Below are 22,829 nucleotides of genomic sequence, written 5' to 3' on the forward strand. Positions count from 1 at the left end.
CAGTGGAGAAGGTGGAAAGTTTTAAGTRCCTTGGCGTACACATCACAAACAAACTGAAATGGTCCACAGTGCCTCTTCAACCTCAGGAGGCTGAAGAAATTTGGCTTGTCACCCAAAACTTTTACAGATGAACAATCGAGAGCGTCCTGTCGGGCTGTATCACAGCCTGGTACGGCAACTGCACCGCCCTCAACCGCAAGGCTCTCCAGAGGGTTGTGCGGTCTGCACAACGCATCACCGGGGGCAAACTACCTGCCTTCCATGACACCTACAGCACCTGATGTCACAGGAAGGCCAAAAAGATCATCAAAGACAACAACCACCCGAGCCACTGTGTGTTCACACCGCTACCATCCAGAAGGCGAGGTCAGTACAGGTGCATCAAAGCTCGGTCCGAGAGACTGAAAAACAGCTTCTATCTCAAGGCCATCAGACTGGCAATCACTAACTCAGAGAGGCTGCTGCCTACATTGAGACCCAATCACTGGCCACCATATGGATCACTAGTCACTTTATACAATGCCACTTTAAATAATGCCACTTTAATAATGTTTACATATCTTACATTACTCATGTCACATGAATATACTGTATTTTATATCATCTATTGCACCTTTCCTATGCCGCTCGGCCATCACTCATCCATATACTTATATCTACTGTACATATTCTCATTCACCCCGTTAGATTTGTGTGTATTAGTTGTTGGGGACTTGTTAGATATTACTGCACTGTCGGAACTAGAAGCACAAGCATTTTGCTACACTTGCATTAACATCTGCTAACCATGTGTATGTGACCAATACAATTTGATTTGATTTGACTATGAACTTCACAGGTTGGTGAAAGTGCAAGGTGATGAGCTTGAGGCTCCCTTCATATAATCATCAAGGGTCTTATTCTGGTAACATGATCATCGATGCTTAGGTGCTGTTTGACAAATAAAAATAATCTTGCTCGTTTGTCCATAATAATCCCATCATGTAGGCTATACCCGCACCGTATCTGCGAGCTGTTAGCTACAGCACAAGTGCCAATGCCAGAGTGGGTACACTCGCTATATAACAAAACATTTTCTTGTGAGAAAACCAGTAGTGCTGCAAAATTAAATGGAAATCCATGTAACTAGTATTTTTAACTTGGTACATGGGAATTTAACCGTAAAAAAAAAATGAGCACTACACATCTTTGGTGGGAAAATGTGCATGTTGTTTTTATGTGGATTTTAGAATATTGGCACAATAATCTATCGCCATTTGGATGGAAATCTATGCAACAATATCAACGATTTTACTGAGTTACAGTTCATATAAGAACATCAGTCAATCGAGAAAAAAAATCAATTAGGCTCTAATCTATGGATTTCACATGACTGGGCAGGTGCGCAGTCATGGGCCTGGCTCCCAAGTAGGCCCACCCACTTGGGAACCAGGCCCACCCACTGTGGAGCCAGGCCCAGCCAATCAGAATAAGTTTTACCCCATAAAAGGGCTTTATTATAGACAGAAATACTCCTCAATTTCATCTGCTGTCTGGGTGGCTCGTCTCAGATGATCCCGCAGGTGAAAAAGCCGGATGTGGAGGTCCTGAGCTGGTGTGGTTACACGTGCACTGCGGTTGTGAGACCGGTTGGATATACAGCCAAATTCTCTAAAATGATGTTGGAGGCGGCTTATGGTATAAAAATGAACACTCAATTCTCTGGCAACAGCTCTGGTGGACATTCCTGCAGTCAGCATGCTAAGTGCACATGCCCTCAAAACCTGAGACATCTGTGGCATTGTGTGACAAAAGTGCATATTTTAGAGTGGCCTTTTTTGTCCCCAGCACAAGGTGCACCTGTGTAATGATCATGCTGTTTAATCAGCTTCTTGATATGCCACACCTGTCAGGTGGATGGATTAGCTTAGCAAATGAGAAATGCTCACTAACAGAGATGTAAGCAAATTTCCACACAACATTTTAGAGAAATAAGCTTTTTGTGCGTATGGAATATTTCTGGTGTCTTTTATTTCAGCTCATGAAACATGGGACCAACACTTTTCATTTATCATTTTGTTCAGTTTATTTATTGAGAGAGTTATGAAATGATAGAGGGTGAAACAGGCAAGTTGGAAGGGTTAGAGAGGGGATTGTACCCTGGTCTGCAGTGGGGAGAGAAGTTTACGTGTGTCAAAACCGGGGAGTGATATAGCTTGACAACAGACTCAAAAGTGTGCGCGTTTGCGTGTTTCTTTGTCTATGTGTGTATCACATGGTAAGGATTTGTGTATGTCCATCTGTCTGTGTCTGTTTGTGTGAATAAGCATGGCTTTGAAATCATCCGTACAATGGATTTATTTAGTCCTAATTTCACTACTACTCTCACTTGTGGCCAAACTCTATCACCCTTTGGCAATCAGAGATGATTGCCAAACAACACTTTATGGTCCTATACAGTGTCCATATGAGGACAGCCTCAGATTGAAACAAGTCCTGCTGAGACTGAGGATGTTGTAATATGGACACGTAGCACTAGGCAGCCACACATTACATGGCATAAACCCTGTTCCAAAGTAAGTAGAATAACCTATATATTATTTTCAAGTTCATTTTCATTTAATTTCATTCACATGCCAGATGTCAATAGACAAAGCCATGCGTTTTGCGTAATTAAATGAGGCACTGTGCTTTTACCAGTATTTCCAGCATTATACGGCTGGTGTTGCTGCAAATAGAAAATCCTAGGAAATGTTCTGTAGTTAATACAAGGTGTCTCCAATCAGTCAATGTCTGGTTGTGCTGATGTATTTTGGCAAACGGGAGGCGTAGCTTTGCGAATCTTGATCGCAAAATGTCGATTATTTGGCAAGGACAACTATTTGTAGATCAGTGACTCTACACCTCACTTTGCTCAAGCTGATCCTCTCCAACTGACTCAATATCTGGTCATCGGAACTTGTACAAATGGGGCATTTAAAGTGGAGTCGAGAAATCCAACCATGGAAGTAAAAAAAAAAGGAAATCCAAGATCTGAATAACGCTTGGGGAAAAAGTGCTTCAATACACTGCTGGGACACTTGTTGCAGATGACAAAAATATATTCTGCAAAACCTGCAACATAAGAAAATGTGCAATAGACCATCTGAAATCAAGAAATATAAAAGCTTGTCAAAAAATAGCATCTCCATAACAACAGACGAATCCACTGATAAGAGAGAAGTGTTCTTCATATTTTGTTTGTCTTGCAAACGAGAGCTGGGTGAAGAAGTAAAAGTTGTTCTGTTCTGACTGATACAGTGTATTGACAAGTGTCGGAAAGTGCTAAAACATATTAACAAAACATTGAGATTGATTTAAAAAGCAAGCTGGTTGTGTGTCAGACAATGCAAGCTAAATGGTCAAAGTATACAATGATTCTGCAGGACTTGTTGCCAAATTCATTGCATTTGGCAATTCATATCTGGCAAAATAATTTCCCAGAGGTCGACAAACTTGTTGAAACCATCAAGAAAATATTCAACCATCCCGAACCATTCCGAGTAGGCTACATGCACTTTTATGCACATTTTGTGGAGGCAGAGAAGCATATCTCTCCAAATGTGAGCGTGACTGAATTCTGGAAAACTTGAACATCTCCACAGAAATAACTGTCAACATTTTGAAAATATATAAGTAGCGAGTCACAAACAAAAGAGATGAACAAATACAAAATGCAACATTCAAATAAAAATCACAGTCAGTAAATATCCCCATGTAGTTTCACAAACATACTCTATGTCATGATCCCAAGCAAAAGAGTCATCATCAACAAAAACAGATGATGATGAGCAAATAAATGCAAGATAGGTTTCTGGTTTACACAGCATATTTTGCAAAGATCCTTCTTACTTTGCAAACACAACAGTGGTCAAAAATGTTTTTGTGAATATGACAACATTTGTGACTTCACAGATTACATATGTGAACTGCATCTCACATTTGTGGCATGCGTTGCATTTGCGAGTTGACTCACATTTGTGAGTTGCTCCACATATTTGTGAGTGTCCTCCCTCCTGTTGGATGTAGAGCCCCAAAGCAGATGGCAAATCACTTTGGTTCAGTAGTATTTAGGGTTGCATTTATATTTTACTCCATTTTTTTTGTTAGAGGCACATCTTTGATATTATCCCACACTGGTTGAATCAACGTTGTTTCTACGTCATTTCAATGAAATTACGATGAACCAACGTGAAATAGACGTTGAATTGACATCTGTGGCCAGTGAGACGCTGCCTTCAGAAAGTATTTATACCCCATGACTTTGCAACATTTTGTTGTGTTACAATCTGAATTAAAAATTGATTTAAATGTAGATTTGTCACTGGTCTACACACAATACCACATAATGTCAAAGTGAAATTATGTTTTCTGAATTTTTTTACAAGTGAATTATAAACAAAAAGCTGAAATGTCTTGATACAATAAGTGTTCAACCCCTTCTTATGGCAAGCCTAAATAAGTTCAGGAGTAAACATTTGTTTAACAAGTCACAAAATAAATTTCATGGACTCACTCTGTGTGCAATAATAGTGTTTAAGATGATTTTTGAAGGACTACCTTCTCTGTACCCCACACATACAATTATCTGTATGGTCCCTCAATCGAGCAGTACATTTCTAGCACAGATTCAACCACAAAGACCAGGAAGGTTTTCCAAGGCCTCGCAAAGAAGGGCACCTTTTGGCAGATTGGTAAAAGATATTGAATATCCCTTTGAGCATGGTGAAGTTATTTTATTACACTTGGATGGTGTATCAATACACATAGTCACTACAAAGAAACAGGCATCCTTCCTAACTCAGGGATTTCACCAGGAGGCCAATGGTGACTTTAAAACAGTTACAGAGTTTAATGGCTGTGACAGGAGAAAACTGAGGATGGATCAACATTGTAGTTACTCCACAATAGGAACCTAAATGACAGAGTGAAAAGAAGAAAGCCTGTACAGAATAAAAAATTATCCAAAACATACATCCTGTTTGCAATAAGGCACTAAAGTAAAACTGCAAAAATGTGGCAAAGAAATTAACTTTATGTCCTGTATAAAAAGCATTATGTTTGGGGAAACTCTAACACAACACTTCACTGAGTACCACTCTTCATATTTTCAAGCATGGTGGTGGCTGCCTCATGTTATAGGTATGCTCGTCTTTGGCAAGGACTAGGGAGTTTTTTTTTAGATGCAATCCTAGAGGAAAACCAGGTTCAGTCTGCTTTCCAAAAGGCACTGGGAGACAAATTCACCTTTCAGCAGGGCAATAACCACAAGGTCAAATATATACTGGAGTTGCTTACCAAGACAACGTTGAATGTTCTTGAGTGGTCTAGTTACAGTTGAAAATCTATGGCAAGACATGAAAATGGTTGTCTAGCAATGATAAACAACAAACTTGACAGAGCTTGAAGATTTCTTTAAGGAATAATGTGCAAATACTGTACAACCCAGGTGTGCAAAGCACTTAGAGACGAACACAGAAAGATTCACAGCTGTAATCACTGCTAAAGGTGATTATTTTTATTTCACTAGGCAAGTCAGTTATTATTTTTACAATGGCAGCCCCAGGCCTACCCCAGACAACACTGGGCCAATTGTGCGCCAGCCTGTGGGACTCCCAATCACAGCCAGCTGGGATGCAGCCTAGATTTGAACCAAGTACTGCCTTTTGCACTGAGAAGCAGTGTCTTAGACCACTGCGCCACTCGGGAGTCCATTCTAACACATATTGACACAGAGGGAGTAATACTTAAAAATGTGATATTTCTGTATTTCATTTTCATAAAAATTGCAAACACTTCTAAATACATGTTTTCACTTTGTTATTATGGGTATTGTATGTAGATGTGTGAGAAAAACAATACTTTTTATTCATTTTGGATTCAGGCTGTAAAACAACAAAATGTGGAATAAGTCAAGGAGTATGAATACTTTCTGAAGGCAGGTTATGCACATCTTACAGTGTGGCTTTAAAATGCTTATTGTCTGTGTCACGAGACCGACCATTACTATTGTGTGTGTTATTATCGAGGATTTATCATTTTTGTTGGTGGCTCACTCTGATTGTGCTGTCAAACTGCCTGGGAGCTCCTCAGTGGTGAAACTCCTCTCCTTCAATCAGTGGTGAACCAGGTGGACAAATTTCCAGGCAATCTGGGCGTGCCAGCACCTGGCTCTGCTGTTGTCTTTAGAAACGCAGTGAAGGGAGCATTTATAGCACACCAAAGACCAAGGAAACTTCATCTATGTGATCAAGGTGACTGTGCAAGTCCAAGCCCTTCACAAAATGTGAAAGACAGCCGGTAAGCGCCATATTGGCCATGTTTTGTTAGACTGACTTAAGCAGTGCACTGCTAATGATACTCTGGAAAACACAGACTTAACTCTTAACTTTGATAGGACTTTTGCAGTGGTATTTATAACTTCAAATGTTGTTTGTGGGGTATAAAGTAAGAAGAGCCAAATTCATTGTTGATAGAACTTGTTTGAAATGGTTAAAAGTAAGTTAAACTTTGTAGAAATCTTAGTAAACATTTACATTTACATTAAACCAAGTTCTTAATTTAGTAACAAATGTATAGTCTGGAAAATCTTTGGCTAAAAGATGTAGGATTTGTCTGCTTAACTGCTGATTAGAAAATAAGTGTGGTTTTTTGCTACTAGAGGTATTTTGAATGTGTTTGGCTAAAATGCAAATTTGGATAAAAGTGTACTGATTCTGCTCATTTGATTAAAAATGGTGGGTTTCTATTTTGGGAAACATTTGCTTAACAGTGGAAACCTTGTATTTGATAATGGCAAAATGTGTTTCTGAGGTGGATGTGGATAATTTTGTGTATTTAATTAGGCTGTCAACTCAAATAATCACTTGTATTTGTCATCTCTTTTTTTGAGGTTTTTCACCTGTTTACTGCCAACAAAGAATGGTAAATAAAAGACAAGCAACTGATTCTATGGCTGTTTATTGAGTGAAATCAGTTAAAATCTTCACGTGGAGGGATTGTCCTTTTCAAGTGGGGAATTGCACAAGAAAGAGGTCAAAACTTGACACTGATGGGTACTCTACATGCATATCGAGTGTGTCTCTACAGAGAGCCACAATACCTACAATTACTATTGTGTGTGTTACTCCATTTCATGGTACTCTACATGAATATACAGAATGTGGCTTTAACATCATATGTTTTGCCTTTGTCTCCCACAGAGAGCCGTGAGACTTACCAGAGACAGGTGATGTCCATCTGCAGCATCGCCTCAGGAATCAGTTTTCTCGGAGTGGCGTGCATGGCTCTCTATTGCCGCAACAAGTGAGTGATTGTCACGCCAGGTAGCTATGGATGCCACCAAACAACAGAGGGACAATTGTATCATCATTGGACCTGAACTGTAAGATACAAAAGCATGAGCCAGCCTTTTATTTTATTTATTTAACCTTTATTTAACTAGGCAAGTCAGTTAAGAAGACATTCTTATTTACAATGACTGCCTACACCGGCCAAACCAGAACGACGCTGGGCCAATTGTACGCTGCCCTTTGGGACTTCCAATCACAACTGGTTGTGATACAGCCCGGATTTGAACCAGGGTGTCTGAAGTGACGCCTCAAGCACTGAGATTCAGTGCCTTAGTCCGGGGAGCAGCGGTCTGCATTAGCATAGGAAGGTAGAGGTGCAGCCCTGGGACCTCATTTGTACATTTTGCGTACGCACAAAAAATGCGTGCTCCAGTTCACGCAAAAGTGGACATTTAAAAAAACTTAACTTGAATTGAGAATGTCCTTATCCTCTTCCTTTAGACCAGTGTTTCCAAAACCTGGTCCTTGACTACCCTCAACAGTGCACAGTTTTGTTGTAGCCCTTGACAAACACACCTCATTCAACTCATTGAGGGATTGATGATTAGTTGAATCAGTTGTGCTTGTTCAGTTACAATAAAAATGTGTACTGTTCGGGGTAATCGAGGACCAGGGTTGGGAAACAATGCTTTAGACCATGCATGTATACAATTTCTAGTGGTTTAAGTATTTGCATTGCAAGAAGGCAAAAGTGGCTTATGCAAATAGGGAATAAATTATGACACTTCATAACATAACAACAAAAAACAGGTAGCGAAATATAAAACAATATTCAGTCATTTGCCATTAGTGAGAAGAGTGAAAATCTATTTATTTTATCTTTGCATCTATTTCCTATTATTTATACAACAACCGGTTAGGATAGGCTACCATTCATCCGATCTCTCATTTAATCGCACTGCACCAAATACCCTAGCACACCTCTGAAGGCTCTACCCACTTCCATGCCAGTCGGAAGAACTTAGGTGTTTAATCTATGAACAATCAAAAGCTGGTTTCTCCACCAACCGGTGGGAACAACATCTTTATTTAACTAGGCAAGTCAGTTAAGAACAAATTCTTATTTTCAATGACAGCCTAGGAACAGTGGGTTAACTGCCTRAGCTCAGGGCCAGAACTGATTTTTACCTTGTCAGCTCAGGGATTCGATCTTGCAACCTTTTGGTTACTAGTCCAACACTCTAACCACTAGGCTACCTGCCACCCCAGATAACACATATAGAGATAACACATATGGAATCATGTAGGAACCAAAAAAGTGTTAAACAAATAAAACAACAGCTTTGCACACTCTTGGCATTCTCTCAACCAGCTTCATGAGGTAGTCACCTGGAATGCATTTCAATTAACATGTGTTCCTTGTTAAAACGTAATTTGTTGAATTTCTTTCCTTCTTAATGGGTTTGAACCAATCAGTTGTGTTGTGACAAAGTAGGGGTGGTATCGGTGACCAGTCCTACCACTATTTTGTCATCAGCAAACTTGGTGTTGGAGTCGTGCTTGGCCATACAGCCGTGGGTGAACAGGGAGTACAGGAGGAGACTAAGCATGCACCCCTGAGGTGCCCCCTATTGAGGATCAGCGTGGCGGATGTGTTGTTACCTACTCTTAACACTTGGGGCTTGGCCCATCAGGAAGTCCAGAATCCAGTTGCAGAGGGAGGTATTTAGGTCTAGGGTCCTTAGCGATGAGCTGTGAGAGCACTATGGTGATCAATGCTGAGCTGTAGTCAATGAATAGCATTCTCACATAGGTGTTCCTTTTGTCCAGGTGGGAAAGGGCAGTGTGGCGTGCAATAAAGATTGCATTATCTGTGGATATGTTGAGGCGGTATGCAAATTGGAGTGGGTCTAGTGTTTCTGGGATAATGGTGTTGATGTGAGGTACTCTACCTCAGGCAAAGGATACCTCGAGACTTCTTTGACATTAGACATCACGCACCAGCAGTTATTGACAAGACACACATCCCCGCCCCTCGTCTTACCAGACATACTGTAGCTACTCTGTCCTGGCGATACACAGAAAAACCAGCCAGCTCTATATTATCTGTGTCTTCGTTCAGCCACGACTCAGTGAAACATAAGATATTACAGTTTTCAATGTCCCGTTGGTAGGATAGTCTCTGATTGCACGTTGGCCAATAGAACCAATGGTAATGGCGATTTACTCACTCACCTACGAATCCTAACAAGGCATCCCGACATTCTCCCTCGGTATCTCTGTCTTTTCTTCATGCGAATGGTGGGGATTTAGACCTGTTCTCCGGAAAGCAGTATAACCTTCGCATCGGACTCATTAAAGAAAGAATCTTCATCCAGTTCAAGGTGTGTAATTGCTGGTTTGATGTCCAGAAGCTCTTTTCAGTCATATGAGACGGTAGCAGCAACTTTATGTACATAATAAGTTACAATGCGAAAAAACTAAAATAGCAGAGTTGGTTAGGAGCCCGTAAAACGGCAGCCATCCCATCCGTCGCCATTATTACACACAATGCCCCATAAAGACAAAGCGAGAACAGGTTTTTAAAATATATGGCAAGACTTGACAATGGCTGTCTAGCAATGATCAACAACCAACTTGACAGAGCTTGAAGAATGTTTTAAAGAATAATGTGCAAATATTGTACAATCAAGGTGTGCAAATCTCTTGGAGACTTACCCAGCTGTAATCGCTGCCAAAGGTGATTCTAACATGTATTGACTCATAGGCGTGAATACTTATTTAAATTTGATATTTCTGTATTTTATTTTCAACACATTTGAAAAAAAAAATCTCTTTTTTTTTTCTTCACTTTTCACTTTTTTCACTTTGTCATTATGGGGTATTGTGAGTCCATTTTGAATCCAGGCTGTAACACACCAAAATGTGTAAATAAGTCAAGGGGTATGAATACTTTCTGAAGGCACTGTATGTTAGTCAGTCCATGTCTTTATAGCACTACTCACTTTCAAACTCTGCCATGCTCCCCTCTCCACCTGTGTACCTTAATCTCAGCTGAATGACCAGCAGACATTTGTGCGGACTGTTCTTCCTAAGACTTGACAAAGAAAAAACATGAAATTAAGTTCATGCATGATCTTCGCACCACTATTTCATGTAACATATTTGAGAATGCTAAGATAACCATCATACAACAACCTACCCTGATTGCTTAGTTGGACTTATTCTCCKAAAAACATTATTTTGTCAAATTCCAAGTCATAAAACAAATACACCAGCATTAAGGTGTAGATCCGAGCCTCCCGGGTGGCTCAGTGGTCTAAGGCACTGCATCGCAGTGCTAGCTGTGCCACCAGAGACTCTGGGTTCGAGCCCAGGCTCWGTCGCAGCCGGCTGCGACCGGGAGGACCATGGGGCGATGCATCATCCGGGTTAGGGAGGGTTTGGCCAGTAGGGATATACTTCTCATCGTGCACTAGTGACTCCTGTGGTGGGCTGGGCACAGTGCGCGCTGAGCAGGTCACTAGGTGTTTCCTCTGACACATTGGTGTGGCTGGCTTCTGGGTTGGATGCGTGCTGTGTTAAGAAGCAGTGCGGGTTGGGTTGTGTTTCAGAGGATGCATGGCTCTTGACCTTCGTCTCTCCTCTACCATGAAATTGGGGAGAAAAAGGGGGTAAAATAAATAAAAAATTGTAGGTCCCTTACTGCTGGCTATTAAATCAGAAAATAGCAAAAAAATTGCAAATTAACAGGATTCAAATATTGAACATTAGTTACCACAAAGTGAATTTACGGATAGCTCCTTGCATCTTGCTCGAGGAATGCCTTTTCCAGTGCAGTCACTGGAGGACAGCTGCTGTAGCTGCTGTTGTTGGAATAGTTCAGATACATGTCTAATCAGCCTTTCTTTCATATAGGGTGCATTCGGAAAGTATTCAGACCACTTCGCTTTTGTTACGTTACAAKCTTATTCTAAAATGTATTTAAAAAAATTAAAATCAATCTACACAAAGCACAAACAGGTTTATACATTTTTGCAAATGTATAAAAAAACTAAACCGAAATACCTTTTTTACATAAGCGTTTGTGCGTTTGCTATGAGACTCGAAATTGAGCTCATGTGCATCCTGTTTCCAATGATCATCCTTGAGATGTTTCTACAACTTGATTGGAGTCCACCTGTGGTAAATTCAATTGATTGGACATGATTTGGAAATGCACACATCCACAGTATCTATCCACATCAAAGATCCTGGAGAGATCTGTACATGAGCAAATGTATGAATATGTTAACAAAGGGTCTAATGTATGATTTTCAGTCGGGTTTTAGAAAAACATACTCCACTGATTCATGTCTACTTTACTTGACTGACTTCATCAGGAAAGAGATTGATGAGGGAAATCTGTGTGGAATGGTACTGCTTGACCTACAGAAGGCCTTTGATACAGTTAACCACTGTCTCCTAATCTCCAAACTGGAGGCACTGGGGTTAAGCAGTATCCTTCTAGGCTGGGTAAAGTCCTATTTATCAGGAAGGGAGCAAGTAGCAGAGGTTAATGGTTCACTGTCTCAGGCAAAACCAATGAGTTGTGGCGTTCCGCAGGGGAGCGTGCTTGGGCCTCTGCTGTTTTTATTGTATATTAATGATATGAAAGATGCTTGTTCTTGCCGTTTTTTTTCTTTATGCGGATGACTCTACACTTCTGGTGTCTCACAAAAGTAAAACTATGTTGGAGAGCATACTTAGCACAGAGCTTACTAACATTAGCAAATGGCTTGGAGATAATAAGCTATCTCTGCACAATTATTTTGGGATCCAGACCTAAATTGTGTAGGTTGTCTGAAATCAGAGTGGAGTTAGGGTGTGATGTGCTGACTACTAAAACCTCTGTTAGCTATTTGGGATGTATCCTTGATGGWAGCTTGGGAGGTGTGAGCATGGCCAATAAGGTGCTAGGGAAGGTTAATGCCAGGATTAAGTTTTTGGCTAGAAAGTCCAAGCTGCTTGATAAGGACTCCATGAAAGTGCTAGCTACTGCCCTCATTCAATGCCATTTTGACTATGCTAGTAGTTCCTGATTTGGGGGCTTATCTAAACTTAAGGGGAAGCTCCAGATAGCCCAGAATAAGTTGATCAGGGTAGTTTTGAAGATGAGTCCACGTACTCACATAGGTAGGAGCTGCTTTCAGGAACTAAATTGGCTGCCTGTTGAGGCTAGGGTGTCCCAGATTAGACTAGGTTTGGTTTACAGGAGTATTTATGGTCCTGCGCCCAGATATTTAAGTGATTACTTGCCTCGTGTTAGGGATGCACACAATCACAGCACCAGATCAGGTGTTGCTGATGTGTGCTTATACAGGTTCAGGAGTAATGCTGGGAAAGGTACTTTCTTGTATACTGGAGCCTAAGAATGGAATGAGTTGCCTCTGTATATAAAAACAACGTCCTCTCTGGACAGCTTCAAAAATAAAGTAAAAATATGTTTGATGTCCTCTGTGCCCATATGAATAACCCCTATGATGTAACTGGAATGATGAGATAAATGTTCTTCTTTTTATGTTTTTGTTTTATTATTTCACTGCCATACTGTGTTTGATCTTGTATAGCCATCTTGTCTCAAGAGGACCACACTGTGTTCTTGGGTACCTTCAATGCTTCTGAAATGTTTTGGTTCCCCAGATGTGTGCCTCGACACGATCCTGTCTTGGAGGTCTACGGACAATTCCTTCGATCTCATGAGTTGGTTTTTGCTCTAACATGCACTGTCAACTGTTGGACCTTATATAGACAGGTGTGTGCCTTTCCAAATCATGTCCAATCAATTGAATTTACCAGAGGTGGACTACAATCAAGTTGTAGAAACATCTCAAGGATGATCAATGGAAACAGGATGCACCTGAGCTCAATTTCGAGTCTCATAGCAAAGAATCTGAATGATTATGTAAATAACGTATTTCTTTTTTTTTTCTATTTATAAATTTGCAAAAAATGTCTAAAAACCTGTTTTCACTTAGTCATTATATGGGCTATTGTGTGTAAAAAAATATATTAAATCCATTTTAGAATAAGGCTGTTACAAAATGTGGAAAAAGTCAAGGGGTCTGAATACTTTCCGAAAGCACTGTAACATGATCATGTTATGATCAAGTCTGGTTCATCCTTGGGAGCAATTTCTAAATGCCTGAAGGTACCACGTTCATCTGTACAAACAATAGTACGCAAGTATAAAAACCATGGGACCACGCAGCCATCATACCGCTCCTAGAGATGCACGTACTTTGGTGCAAAAAGTGCAAATCCATCCCAGAACAACAGCAAAGGACCTTGTGAAGATGCTGGAGGAAACAGGTACAAAAGTATCTATATCCACAGTAAAATGAGTCCTATATCAACATAATCTGAAAGACCGCTCAGCAAGGAAGAAGCCACTGCTCAAAAACCGCCATAAAAGTTTGCCGGTTTGCAACTGCACATGGGGACAATGATCGTACTTTTTGGAGAAATGTCCTCTGGTCTGAACAAAAATAGAGCTGTTTGGCCATAATGACCATAGTTATGTTTGGAGGAAAAAGGGGGAGGCTTGCAAACCGAAGAACACCATCCCAACCGTGAAGCACAGGGGTGGCAGCATCATGTTGTGGGGGTGCTTTGCTGCAAGAGGGACTGGTGCACTTCACAAAATAGATGGCATCACGAGGTAGAAAAATGATGTGTATATATTGAAGCAACATCTCAAGACAGCAGTCAGGAAGTTAAAGTTTGGTCGCAAATGGGTCTTCCAAATGGACAATGACCCCAAGCATACTTCCAAAGTTGTGGCAAAATGGTTTAAGGACAACAAAGTCAAGGTATTGGAGTGGGCATCACAAAGCCCTGATCTCAATCCTATAGAAAATTTGTGGGCAGAACTGAAAAAGCATGTGCGAACAAGGAGGCCTATAAACCTGACTCATTTACACCAGCTCTGTCAGTAGGAATGGGCCAAAATTCACTCAACTTATTGTGGGAAGCTTGTGGAAGGCTACCCAAAATGTTTGACCCAAGTTAAACAATTTAAAGGCAATGCTACCAAATACTAATTGACTGTATGTAAACTTCTGACCCACTGGGAATGTGATGAAAGAAATAAAAGCTGAAATAAATCACTCTCAACTATTATTCTGACATTTCACATTCTTAAAATAAAGTGGTGATCCTAACTGACCTAAGACAGGGAATTTTTACTCAGATTAAATGTCAGGAATTGTGAAAAACTGAGTTTATAGGTATTTGGCTTAGGTGTATGTAAACATCCGACATCAACTGTACATATAATATGAGTAATGTAAGATATGTAAACATTATTAAAGTGCCATCATTTAAATTGGAGGCATTATTTAAAGCCAGATGGTCCCACCTCATCTTGCCTCCTCCCGACTGCCTTCCATTTTTGAAGACATTTATTATAATTCTATTCCCATGCATTTGATTGGCTGATGAGTTTGTGCTGGTGTTTCTTTAAAATACACTTCCTGTCCCATCGACATCCCGGCAATTCTTTGAAAAAACACTTTATTTCAAAGTTGTGCCTGGTCGTCACTAGTTACCACAGCCACAAAGACATACACCTCACCTTTTTCTACAGTTTTTCTTCTTAAAATGTGATATTAAACCTAACCATAACATTAACCACACTGCTAAACTTACACCTAACCCTAACTTTCATTTTATTTATTTATTACGATATAGCCAATTTTGACTTTGTGGCTGTGGTAACTAGTGGAAACGGTTGTGCCTGTTGTTCACACTCGTATCTGCCGTCTCATTGGCTAGAATGGTCCCACCTCATCTTGCCTCCTCCTGACTGCCTTCCATTTTTGAAGACATTTATTATAATTGTTAGAGTGGCCACTAGAGTATCTGGTCAATATAATGGCTCTTCTGTGAACTAGTGTGTCACTCCCAATGACTCAATATGGTAGCTCCAGCAGAGACGAAAGAGGACATGAGACATTTCCCTGGCTCCTTTTTTTCTGGTTCATTTAAAAGTAGACCCAGCTGCTATCACATTGGTATCTACTGGAACTGTGACTATTTTTAGTGGGGCTTGCAAAGCAAAAGTCCCCATTGTACATCTTTGACGTACTTCTTGTTGTGGGGCTTGGCAAAGCAAAAGCCCTGACTTAAATCTTCAACATACTTCTGACTTTTTATTATTATTAAGCACGGTACTCATCTTACAGCATTTAAGCTAGAAACGCCGATCAAACTTTTAAACGTGCAGACTGGCCAGGACAACTGTGTAACTTTTTGATACCTTTTATACTATTAAAGTTATTTTACTTGTCCTTTTTTTCCCCTCAACATTCTAAATCTGCCCATTGTGAGGTCATCACTTCCAACGTTCCATTCACTGTAACTGCAACAATGCAACTTTTGACACAAATCAGCTACTTTGAACACTTTGTTAACAACTTATACAAAAAGTTAGAGCATATGAAATCTTCCTCTACTTTTCTGCTTTTCAAATCTAACCCGTGGAACAAAATGTATTATTCGGATAAAAGTTTCAACTGTTTTCGTAACCGCATTAACAACACTCTGTAACTTTTTACAAAAAGCAGACATTTTTACCACTTCCCCAACAAGTTAGACAAACAGTGAGAGGGTATGACATCTTCGTCTACTTCTCTGCTATTCAATTCTGTTTGCGGAACTATCTGCTACGTGTATAACGATACAGCTGTTTCAGTAACTGCAATAACACATTAACACATTTCCCCCCAACTTTTTCCAAACGACTGCCGTTTTGACAACTCCCCCAACAATTCAGACAAAAACTTGGAGCGTATGAAATCTTCCTCTACTTCTCTGCTTTTCAAAACTGAAAATATTAGGAATAGATTCAACCAATCAATAGATAGAGCTGTTTAAGTAACTCATGAACTGCTGTCTTTTGCATTAAGTCATGTCAGAAGCTAGAAGATTCATTACTGACCATAGTTAGTGACCACAAACATTCAACTACTGACCACATAACTATTGGCCACYACTATTGACCACAGCTACTGCACACAACTACTGACCACAAGTACACAACTGCTGACCACAGCTAGTGACCACAACCACTAAACTACTGACCAATACAATTACTGAACCATTAAATTACTGACCACAACCACAACACATTTACTGACCACCACCCACTTTAATTATAACTACTCAAATGTGCATATATAAGCATATAATACCCACAACAATAAGTGTTACTCTTGAACCGTTCAAGCTAGAGACACCAAACCAACTTTCACATGTTCAAGCTGTCCTATCAACCAACCAATCAATCAATCTTTTCATCTACCTACTTTTTCAACTACAACCAGTCACCACCATTACTACTGCAGGCACAACCACTACTATAACATTTCAAGCTTGCAAGCACACCAGGTTTTCTTCAGGAAATATACTTTTCAGTGATCACTGTTAGCCTAAAGAGTTTATTTATTATATATATTTATATAACTACAACTAGCTATCAATAGGTCTACATATGAACCTATTCTACATAGTTCTTCAACTACCACAAAAATACTTTTTGTCATCACTAGATTCACCATCATATTTCTCTCCCCAAATAATAGCCTAAACATCCCAATCATTACATCATCACTCAACTACAATCAAACTTAATTTACACTGAACGTTTTACAAAAGTACATTGTTCATCAATTTAAACCCACAGCATGAATGATTGAGTTGCTTTGCTTTCCTAAGTGTTGTCCACATGATCCTGCCTTTTATTGCCATCTTCTGACAGAAGATCGCTTTGTCCAATGTCTTTCTTCTTTCAGTTTTCACACGCAACAACTGTAGTTTAGACATTTTTGTGATTTAACTGTCCCCCAATCCAACGTAATAAAGTTGATTTATGTATTTATGCACTTACAGTGGGGAGAACAAGTATTTGATACACTGCCGATTTTGCAGGTTTTCCTACTTACAAAGCATGTAGAGGTCTGTAATTTTTATCATAGGTACACTTCAACTGTGAGAGACGGAATCTAAAACAAAAATGACCTTCTCCCATTCCTCCTCTGGATCATCCAGATGYTCATTGGCAAACTTCAGACGGGCCTGGACATGCGCTGGCTTGAGRAGGGGGACCTTGCGTGCGCTGCAGGATTTTAATCCATGACGGCGTAGTGTGTTACTAATGGTTTTCTTTGAGACTGTGGTCCCAGCTCTCTTCAGGTCATTGACCAGGTCCTGCCGTGTAGTTCTGGGCTGATCCCTCACCTTCCTCATGATCATTGATGCCCCACGAGGTGAGATCTTGCATGGAGCCCCAGACCGAGGGTGATTGACCGTCATCTTGAACTTCTTCCATTTTCTAATAATTGCGCCAACAGTTGTTGCCTTCTCACCAAGCTGCTTGCCTATTGTCCTGTAGCCCATCCCAGCCTTGTGCAGTTCTACAATTTTATCCCTGATGTCCTTACACAGCTCTCTGGTCTTGGCCATTGTGGAGAGGTTGGAGTCTGTTTGATTGAGTGTGTGGACAGGTGTCTTTTATACAGGTAACGAGTTCAAACAGGTGCAGTTAATACAGGTAATGAGTGGAAAACAGGAGGGCTTCTTAAAGAAAAACTAACAGGTCTGTGAGAGCCGGAATTCTTACTGGTTGGTAGGTGATCAAATACTTATGTCATGCAATAAAAGGCAAATTAATTACTTAAAAATCATACAATGTGATTTTCAGGATTTTTGTTTTAGATTCCGTCTCTCACAGTTGAAGTGTACCTATGATAAAAATTACAGACCTCTACATGCTTTGTAAGTAGGAAAACCTGCAAAATCGTCAATGTATCAAATACTTGTTCTCCCCACTGTGATGTGATGTGATGTGATGTTGCTGTACTGTGGTTTGTTGAGATGCAAGACAAATTTCCCGAAAGGGATACACAATAAAGAAGAATTACGAATATAGTAATCTATCAAAGTAATGAGACCAATTATTTTACTAAATTAAACTTTGACTATTTGTAACTCCTTTGCTTTATATTGTAAAGTCAAACTTTTTCTTTCCATTACCACAAAAACACTTTTAAAGAACTAATGCAAGCCCCACAACTTTAGTTGTAAAGTTACCATCTAGTTTCAATTGTGAAAGGCCTGTGTAAGACGTCTTCATTCATCCACCATCTTTGGCTCTAGTTGCACAGATCTGCAATTATTCGCTCAAAGTCGGTATCGGTAATTCTACATAAAATATATCTGCCTCACATACTCTTTTTTGACGATTGGCTGGAGAAAAAAAATCTGTAGCTATCATGTCAAATCGAAAGGCAGACGATCTCAAACCCAGGACCTGGCCCATGAAAGAGTGTGGACACTGCCTCATACTTTTGGGAAAGACAGCATACTATGAATAGCATTTCATAACCATGTACTGCAACGTCAGAATGAAGTTCACAAAATGCAAGGGAGTATGTGGACACAGGCGAAGACCAAGACAGAGAGGAAACAATCAAATCACATGAAATTGTATTGGTTGCATACACATATTTAGCAAATGTTATTGTGCGTGTAGCAAATGCTTGTGTTCCTAGCTCCAACAGTGCAGTAATATCTAGCAATACAAAACAGTACACACAAATCTAAAAAGTAAAATAATGGAATTAAGAAAAATGTAAATATTAGGACTAGCAATGTCAGAGTCCGGAGTGGAGTGTGTGTATGTATATATATATATATATATATATATATATAGTGCATTTGGAAAGTATTCAGACCCCTTGACTTTTTCCACATGTTGTAACGTTAAAGCCTCATTCTAAAATTGGATTAAATTCATTGTTTTCCTCAGTCTACACACAATACCCCATAATGACAAAGCAACAACATTTTTGCAAATGTATAAAAAATGTAAAACAGATATACCTTATTTACATAAGTATGCAGACTCCTTGCTATGAGACTCTAAATTGAGCTCAGGTGCATCCTGTTTCCATTGATCATCCTGGAGATGTTTCTACAACTTGATTGGAGTCAACCTATGGTAAATGCAATTGATTGGACATGATTTGGAAAGGTACACACCTGTCTATATAAGGTCCCACAGTTGACAACGCATGTCAGAGCAAAAACCAAGCCAGAAGGCCAGCATCCCGGAGTTGCCTCCTCACTGTTGATGTTGAGACTGGTGTTTTGCGGGTACTATTTAATTAAGCTGCCTGTTGAGGACTTGTGAGACGTCTGTTTCTCAAACTAGACACTCACTCTTGTCCTCTTGCTCAGTTGTGCACCGGGGCCTCCCACACCTGTTTATATTCTGGTTAGAGCCAGTTTGCGCTGCTCTGTGAAGGGAGTAGTACACAGCGTTGTACGAGATCTTCAGTTTCTTGGCAATTTCTCGCATGGAATAYCCTAAGCACACAGCCAAGACAATGCAGGAGTGGCTTCAGGACAAGTCTCTGAATGTCCTTGAGTGGGCCAGCCAGAGCTCGGACTTAAACCTGATCAAACATCGCTGTAGAGACCTGGAAATAGCTGTGCAGCAACACTCCCCATCCAACTTGACAGAGCTTGAGAGGATCTGCAGAGAAGAATGGGAGAAACCCCCCCAAATACAGGTGTGCCAAGCTTGTAGCGTCATACCCAAGAAGACTGGAGGCTGTAATCACTGCCAAAGCTGCTTCAACAAAGTACTGAGTAAAGGGTCTGAATACTTATGTACATGCAATATTTCCYTTTTTTATTTTTAATAAGTTAAATGACCATGTCTGGAGTAAAGTATCTGGCATTTAAGAAAGCTACAGCAAAGTTGATACTGTGAGATTTAAAAACATTTAAAACTATGACTAGAGAGATTATTTTTAAGTCATGTTAAAAACAAATCTGAGCGGTAGATCTCAGCTTGCATTTTGACTCAAGGTGATCTTCACTCAAAAAATAGTTGGTTAACACCATCAACGTTTCCCTTTACTGTGGAAATTGTGATCGAATCAGCGCAATATTAGACACTTTCAATGCAACATACCGATCCAAAACGAACTATGCAAGAGATGTACTAGGCAGAATGCATCGGAGTAGGATTCTATTGCATTGACACGCACTACTCAGCCCGTACTCTACACAGATCGGTGCAGCATAAACAATCAGAATTGCAGTAGGCCTATATGCAAATAGACCATTGCCAAATATGGATCTGTGCCATTTACTTTGAACTGGACTGTGTTTACGACATGAGCAGTCGTGAGTAGATGCGCTTCTTTCCAGATCAAAGCGAGAGTTGCCACATGTGCACATTTTGTTCATATCCTTTGCTAGCTGGTGAGTTATTAGCTCAGTTAAAGATCATTTGTAGTAAGTAATAGGGGAGTGAATGCTTCCTACAAGAGCACAAAACTTATACGTTTCTAAACATCTTTGAAAAGCGAGCCAAGTAAAGAGCTTTTTTTTCTCTTAAAGGGGCAGTGTTGTATTTTGAGACATGCTTGAATAAGCTTAGCCAATAGGCAGAGGGTAGCATCATTTATCTGATTCTCTGTAATAACGGTATCAGAATAATAATGCATTTTATTTTGTAYAGTGGTTTCTTGCATCAAACAACATTTTCAGTCACCTTGTCTGAAGGACAAGTGGATAAACAGGTCAATAAACAGGTTTTTTATTTCAATAGTCTCATGGAATGTAGGCCAAATTGAACACCACACATTGGCTGATACTGTAGACTGAATGATAGAACAGCTATTTCCGTGTTAAAATGTTATGGGATGCATTTTCTCCAATGTTTTTGATGGTAGGCATTCATTATGATCAAATAGCCACAGTAGCCTATATAGCCACTGTTAAAACTGTAGAAGCAGGTACAGCCTGTGTTCACAGTAAACGTGCACTGGAATTTGCACAGAATTTTCACAATGTTCAAGTTTGCACTCACCAGGCCTGAAATTTGCTCAGTCCTGAAAAAAATTAGAGGGAACATTGGTTGGCAATTTCGTTTTTTCTAGCTAGCTACACTGTGCAGCCAGCATTTTGTCTAAATCAATCCTATAACATACCTGTCACGTTCGTCATAATGATTGGACCAAGATGCAGCGTGGTATGTTTCCATCCCTTTTATTAGGAAGAGAGAACTCAAAGGGGAAAACAATAAAGCAAACAAACGAAAAGCTATAATAATGCTCACAGGCAACTATACATAGACAAGATCCCACAAAGCACAATGGGGAAATGGCTACCTAAATATGATCCCCAATCAGAGACAACGATAAACAGCTGCCTCTGATTGGGAACCACACCAGGCCAACATAGCCATACAATTCCCCTAGATAACCCACCCTTAATCACACCCCGACCTAACCAACATAGAGAAAAAACAGCTCTCTATGGTCAGGGCGTAACAATAACGAAACGGTTGGATAAACAAATAATTTGTGAAATCACTGTGTACTGCAGCAGATGACATGGGGTTAGTTTAGGATACTCAAACAATATGACAGAAGCAGCTTCACTTTGATTGGCTTTTGCGTGGAATTCTATTTGTGTTTGAGTTGCTTCATGTAGCAGATAAATTGCTTGAGATTATGTCACATGCAACCTGCAACTATAACWAAAATTGTGTGCAAGTTGTGTTGTGTAACTGCAGCCTTAGGCTCCAGTTCATTGATGCTCTACTTAYAAATATGACAAAAGAGAGCATTCTTGTGTTTTGAAATGTACGTTTAATCAAAGTGATGTACTCATCCTCAACAATAACCATAGGTAAATTCTGATGCATTATATCTGAGTTTTTCCTGTATATTTTTTTTATGCAGTTGTAAACTGCTGTTAACACAAGTGCAGTTGGAAATCAAAAAAGGTTTCAAACCAGTGTCTGTCTCTTTCTGTCAATTCACATCGCTCACTACCTGCCACTACTTTATCACCAAAATCTCCCATCATGGGATTTTCTTCCGAACAGCATGCCCAACAGCATTTTAGTGGTAGCCTATCCAGCACAGTGTTACTGTTAAGCTGCTTAAGCTGTCTACCAGGTTATCATAAAGTCGCATTGCTGAAATTTGCATGAGGTTGGATCTTATCAATGGGATACCAACATATTCAAATGATGATAATGATTGACATTTTCATTAAAAACMTTCTTTTGAGGAATTTATTCATACTGATTCATCTTTCCACAAGATATAGTCTAGGGTTACAAATCTAGGGTTGCTACCCAAGCCGGCTGGTCATTCGTTCTATCGGTTCGGTTGCAAGAGTCGTTCAGTCTTTTTGTTCTGTATCTATGGACGCGACCCAGTCATTCGTTCTAAATGTTCAATTACCATACTGGCTGGCAACGTTCTTATCCTTTGCTTGCTAGCTAGCCAATTACAGCTAACAGTCATGTCCACCAGAATAACAGCAAAGTAGCTGCACTTGCATTTGTTTAGGCTGTTTTCTAGTGGCTTTACTTGGATACATCCATAACAATGAGCTAATGAGGCGCTGTTGTTCAGAGCAGGAGCTAGTCAATAAACACAGCTAACACAA

General features: G+C 40.0%; 1 protein-coding gene across 1 annotated transcript in view; it reads left to right on the plus strand.

Annotated features, from left to right (window-relative positions):
• Window positions 1-22,829, plus strand: part of nrg3b (neuregulin 3b) — a 412,760-nt gene that overhangs the window by 350,326 nt on the left and 39,605 nt on the right. Inside the window, exon 5 of the mRNA XM_024008300.2 lies at window positions 7,221-7,323. Within this exon, the coding sequence (XP_023864068.1) occupies window positions 7,221-7,323 (103 nt within the window). The remainder of the gene's footprint in view (window positions 1-7,220; window positions 7,324-22,829) is intronic.

Source organism: Salvelinus sp. IW2-2015, linkage group LG18, assembly GCF_002910315.2.
Source record: "Salvelinus sp. IW2-2015 linkage group LG18, ASM291031v2, whole genome shotgun sequence".
Lineage (NCBI taxonomy): Eukaryota > Metazoa > Chordata > Actinopteri > Salmoniformes > Salmonidae > Salvelinus > Salvelinus sp. IW2-2015.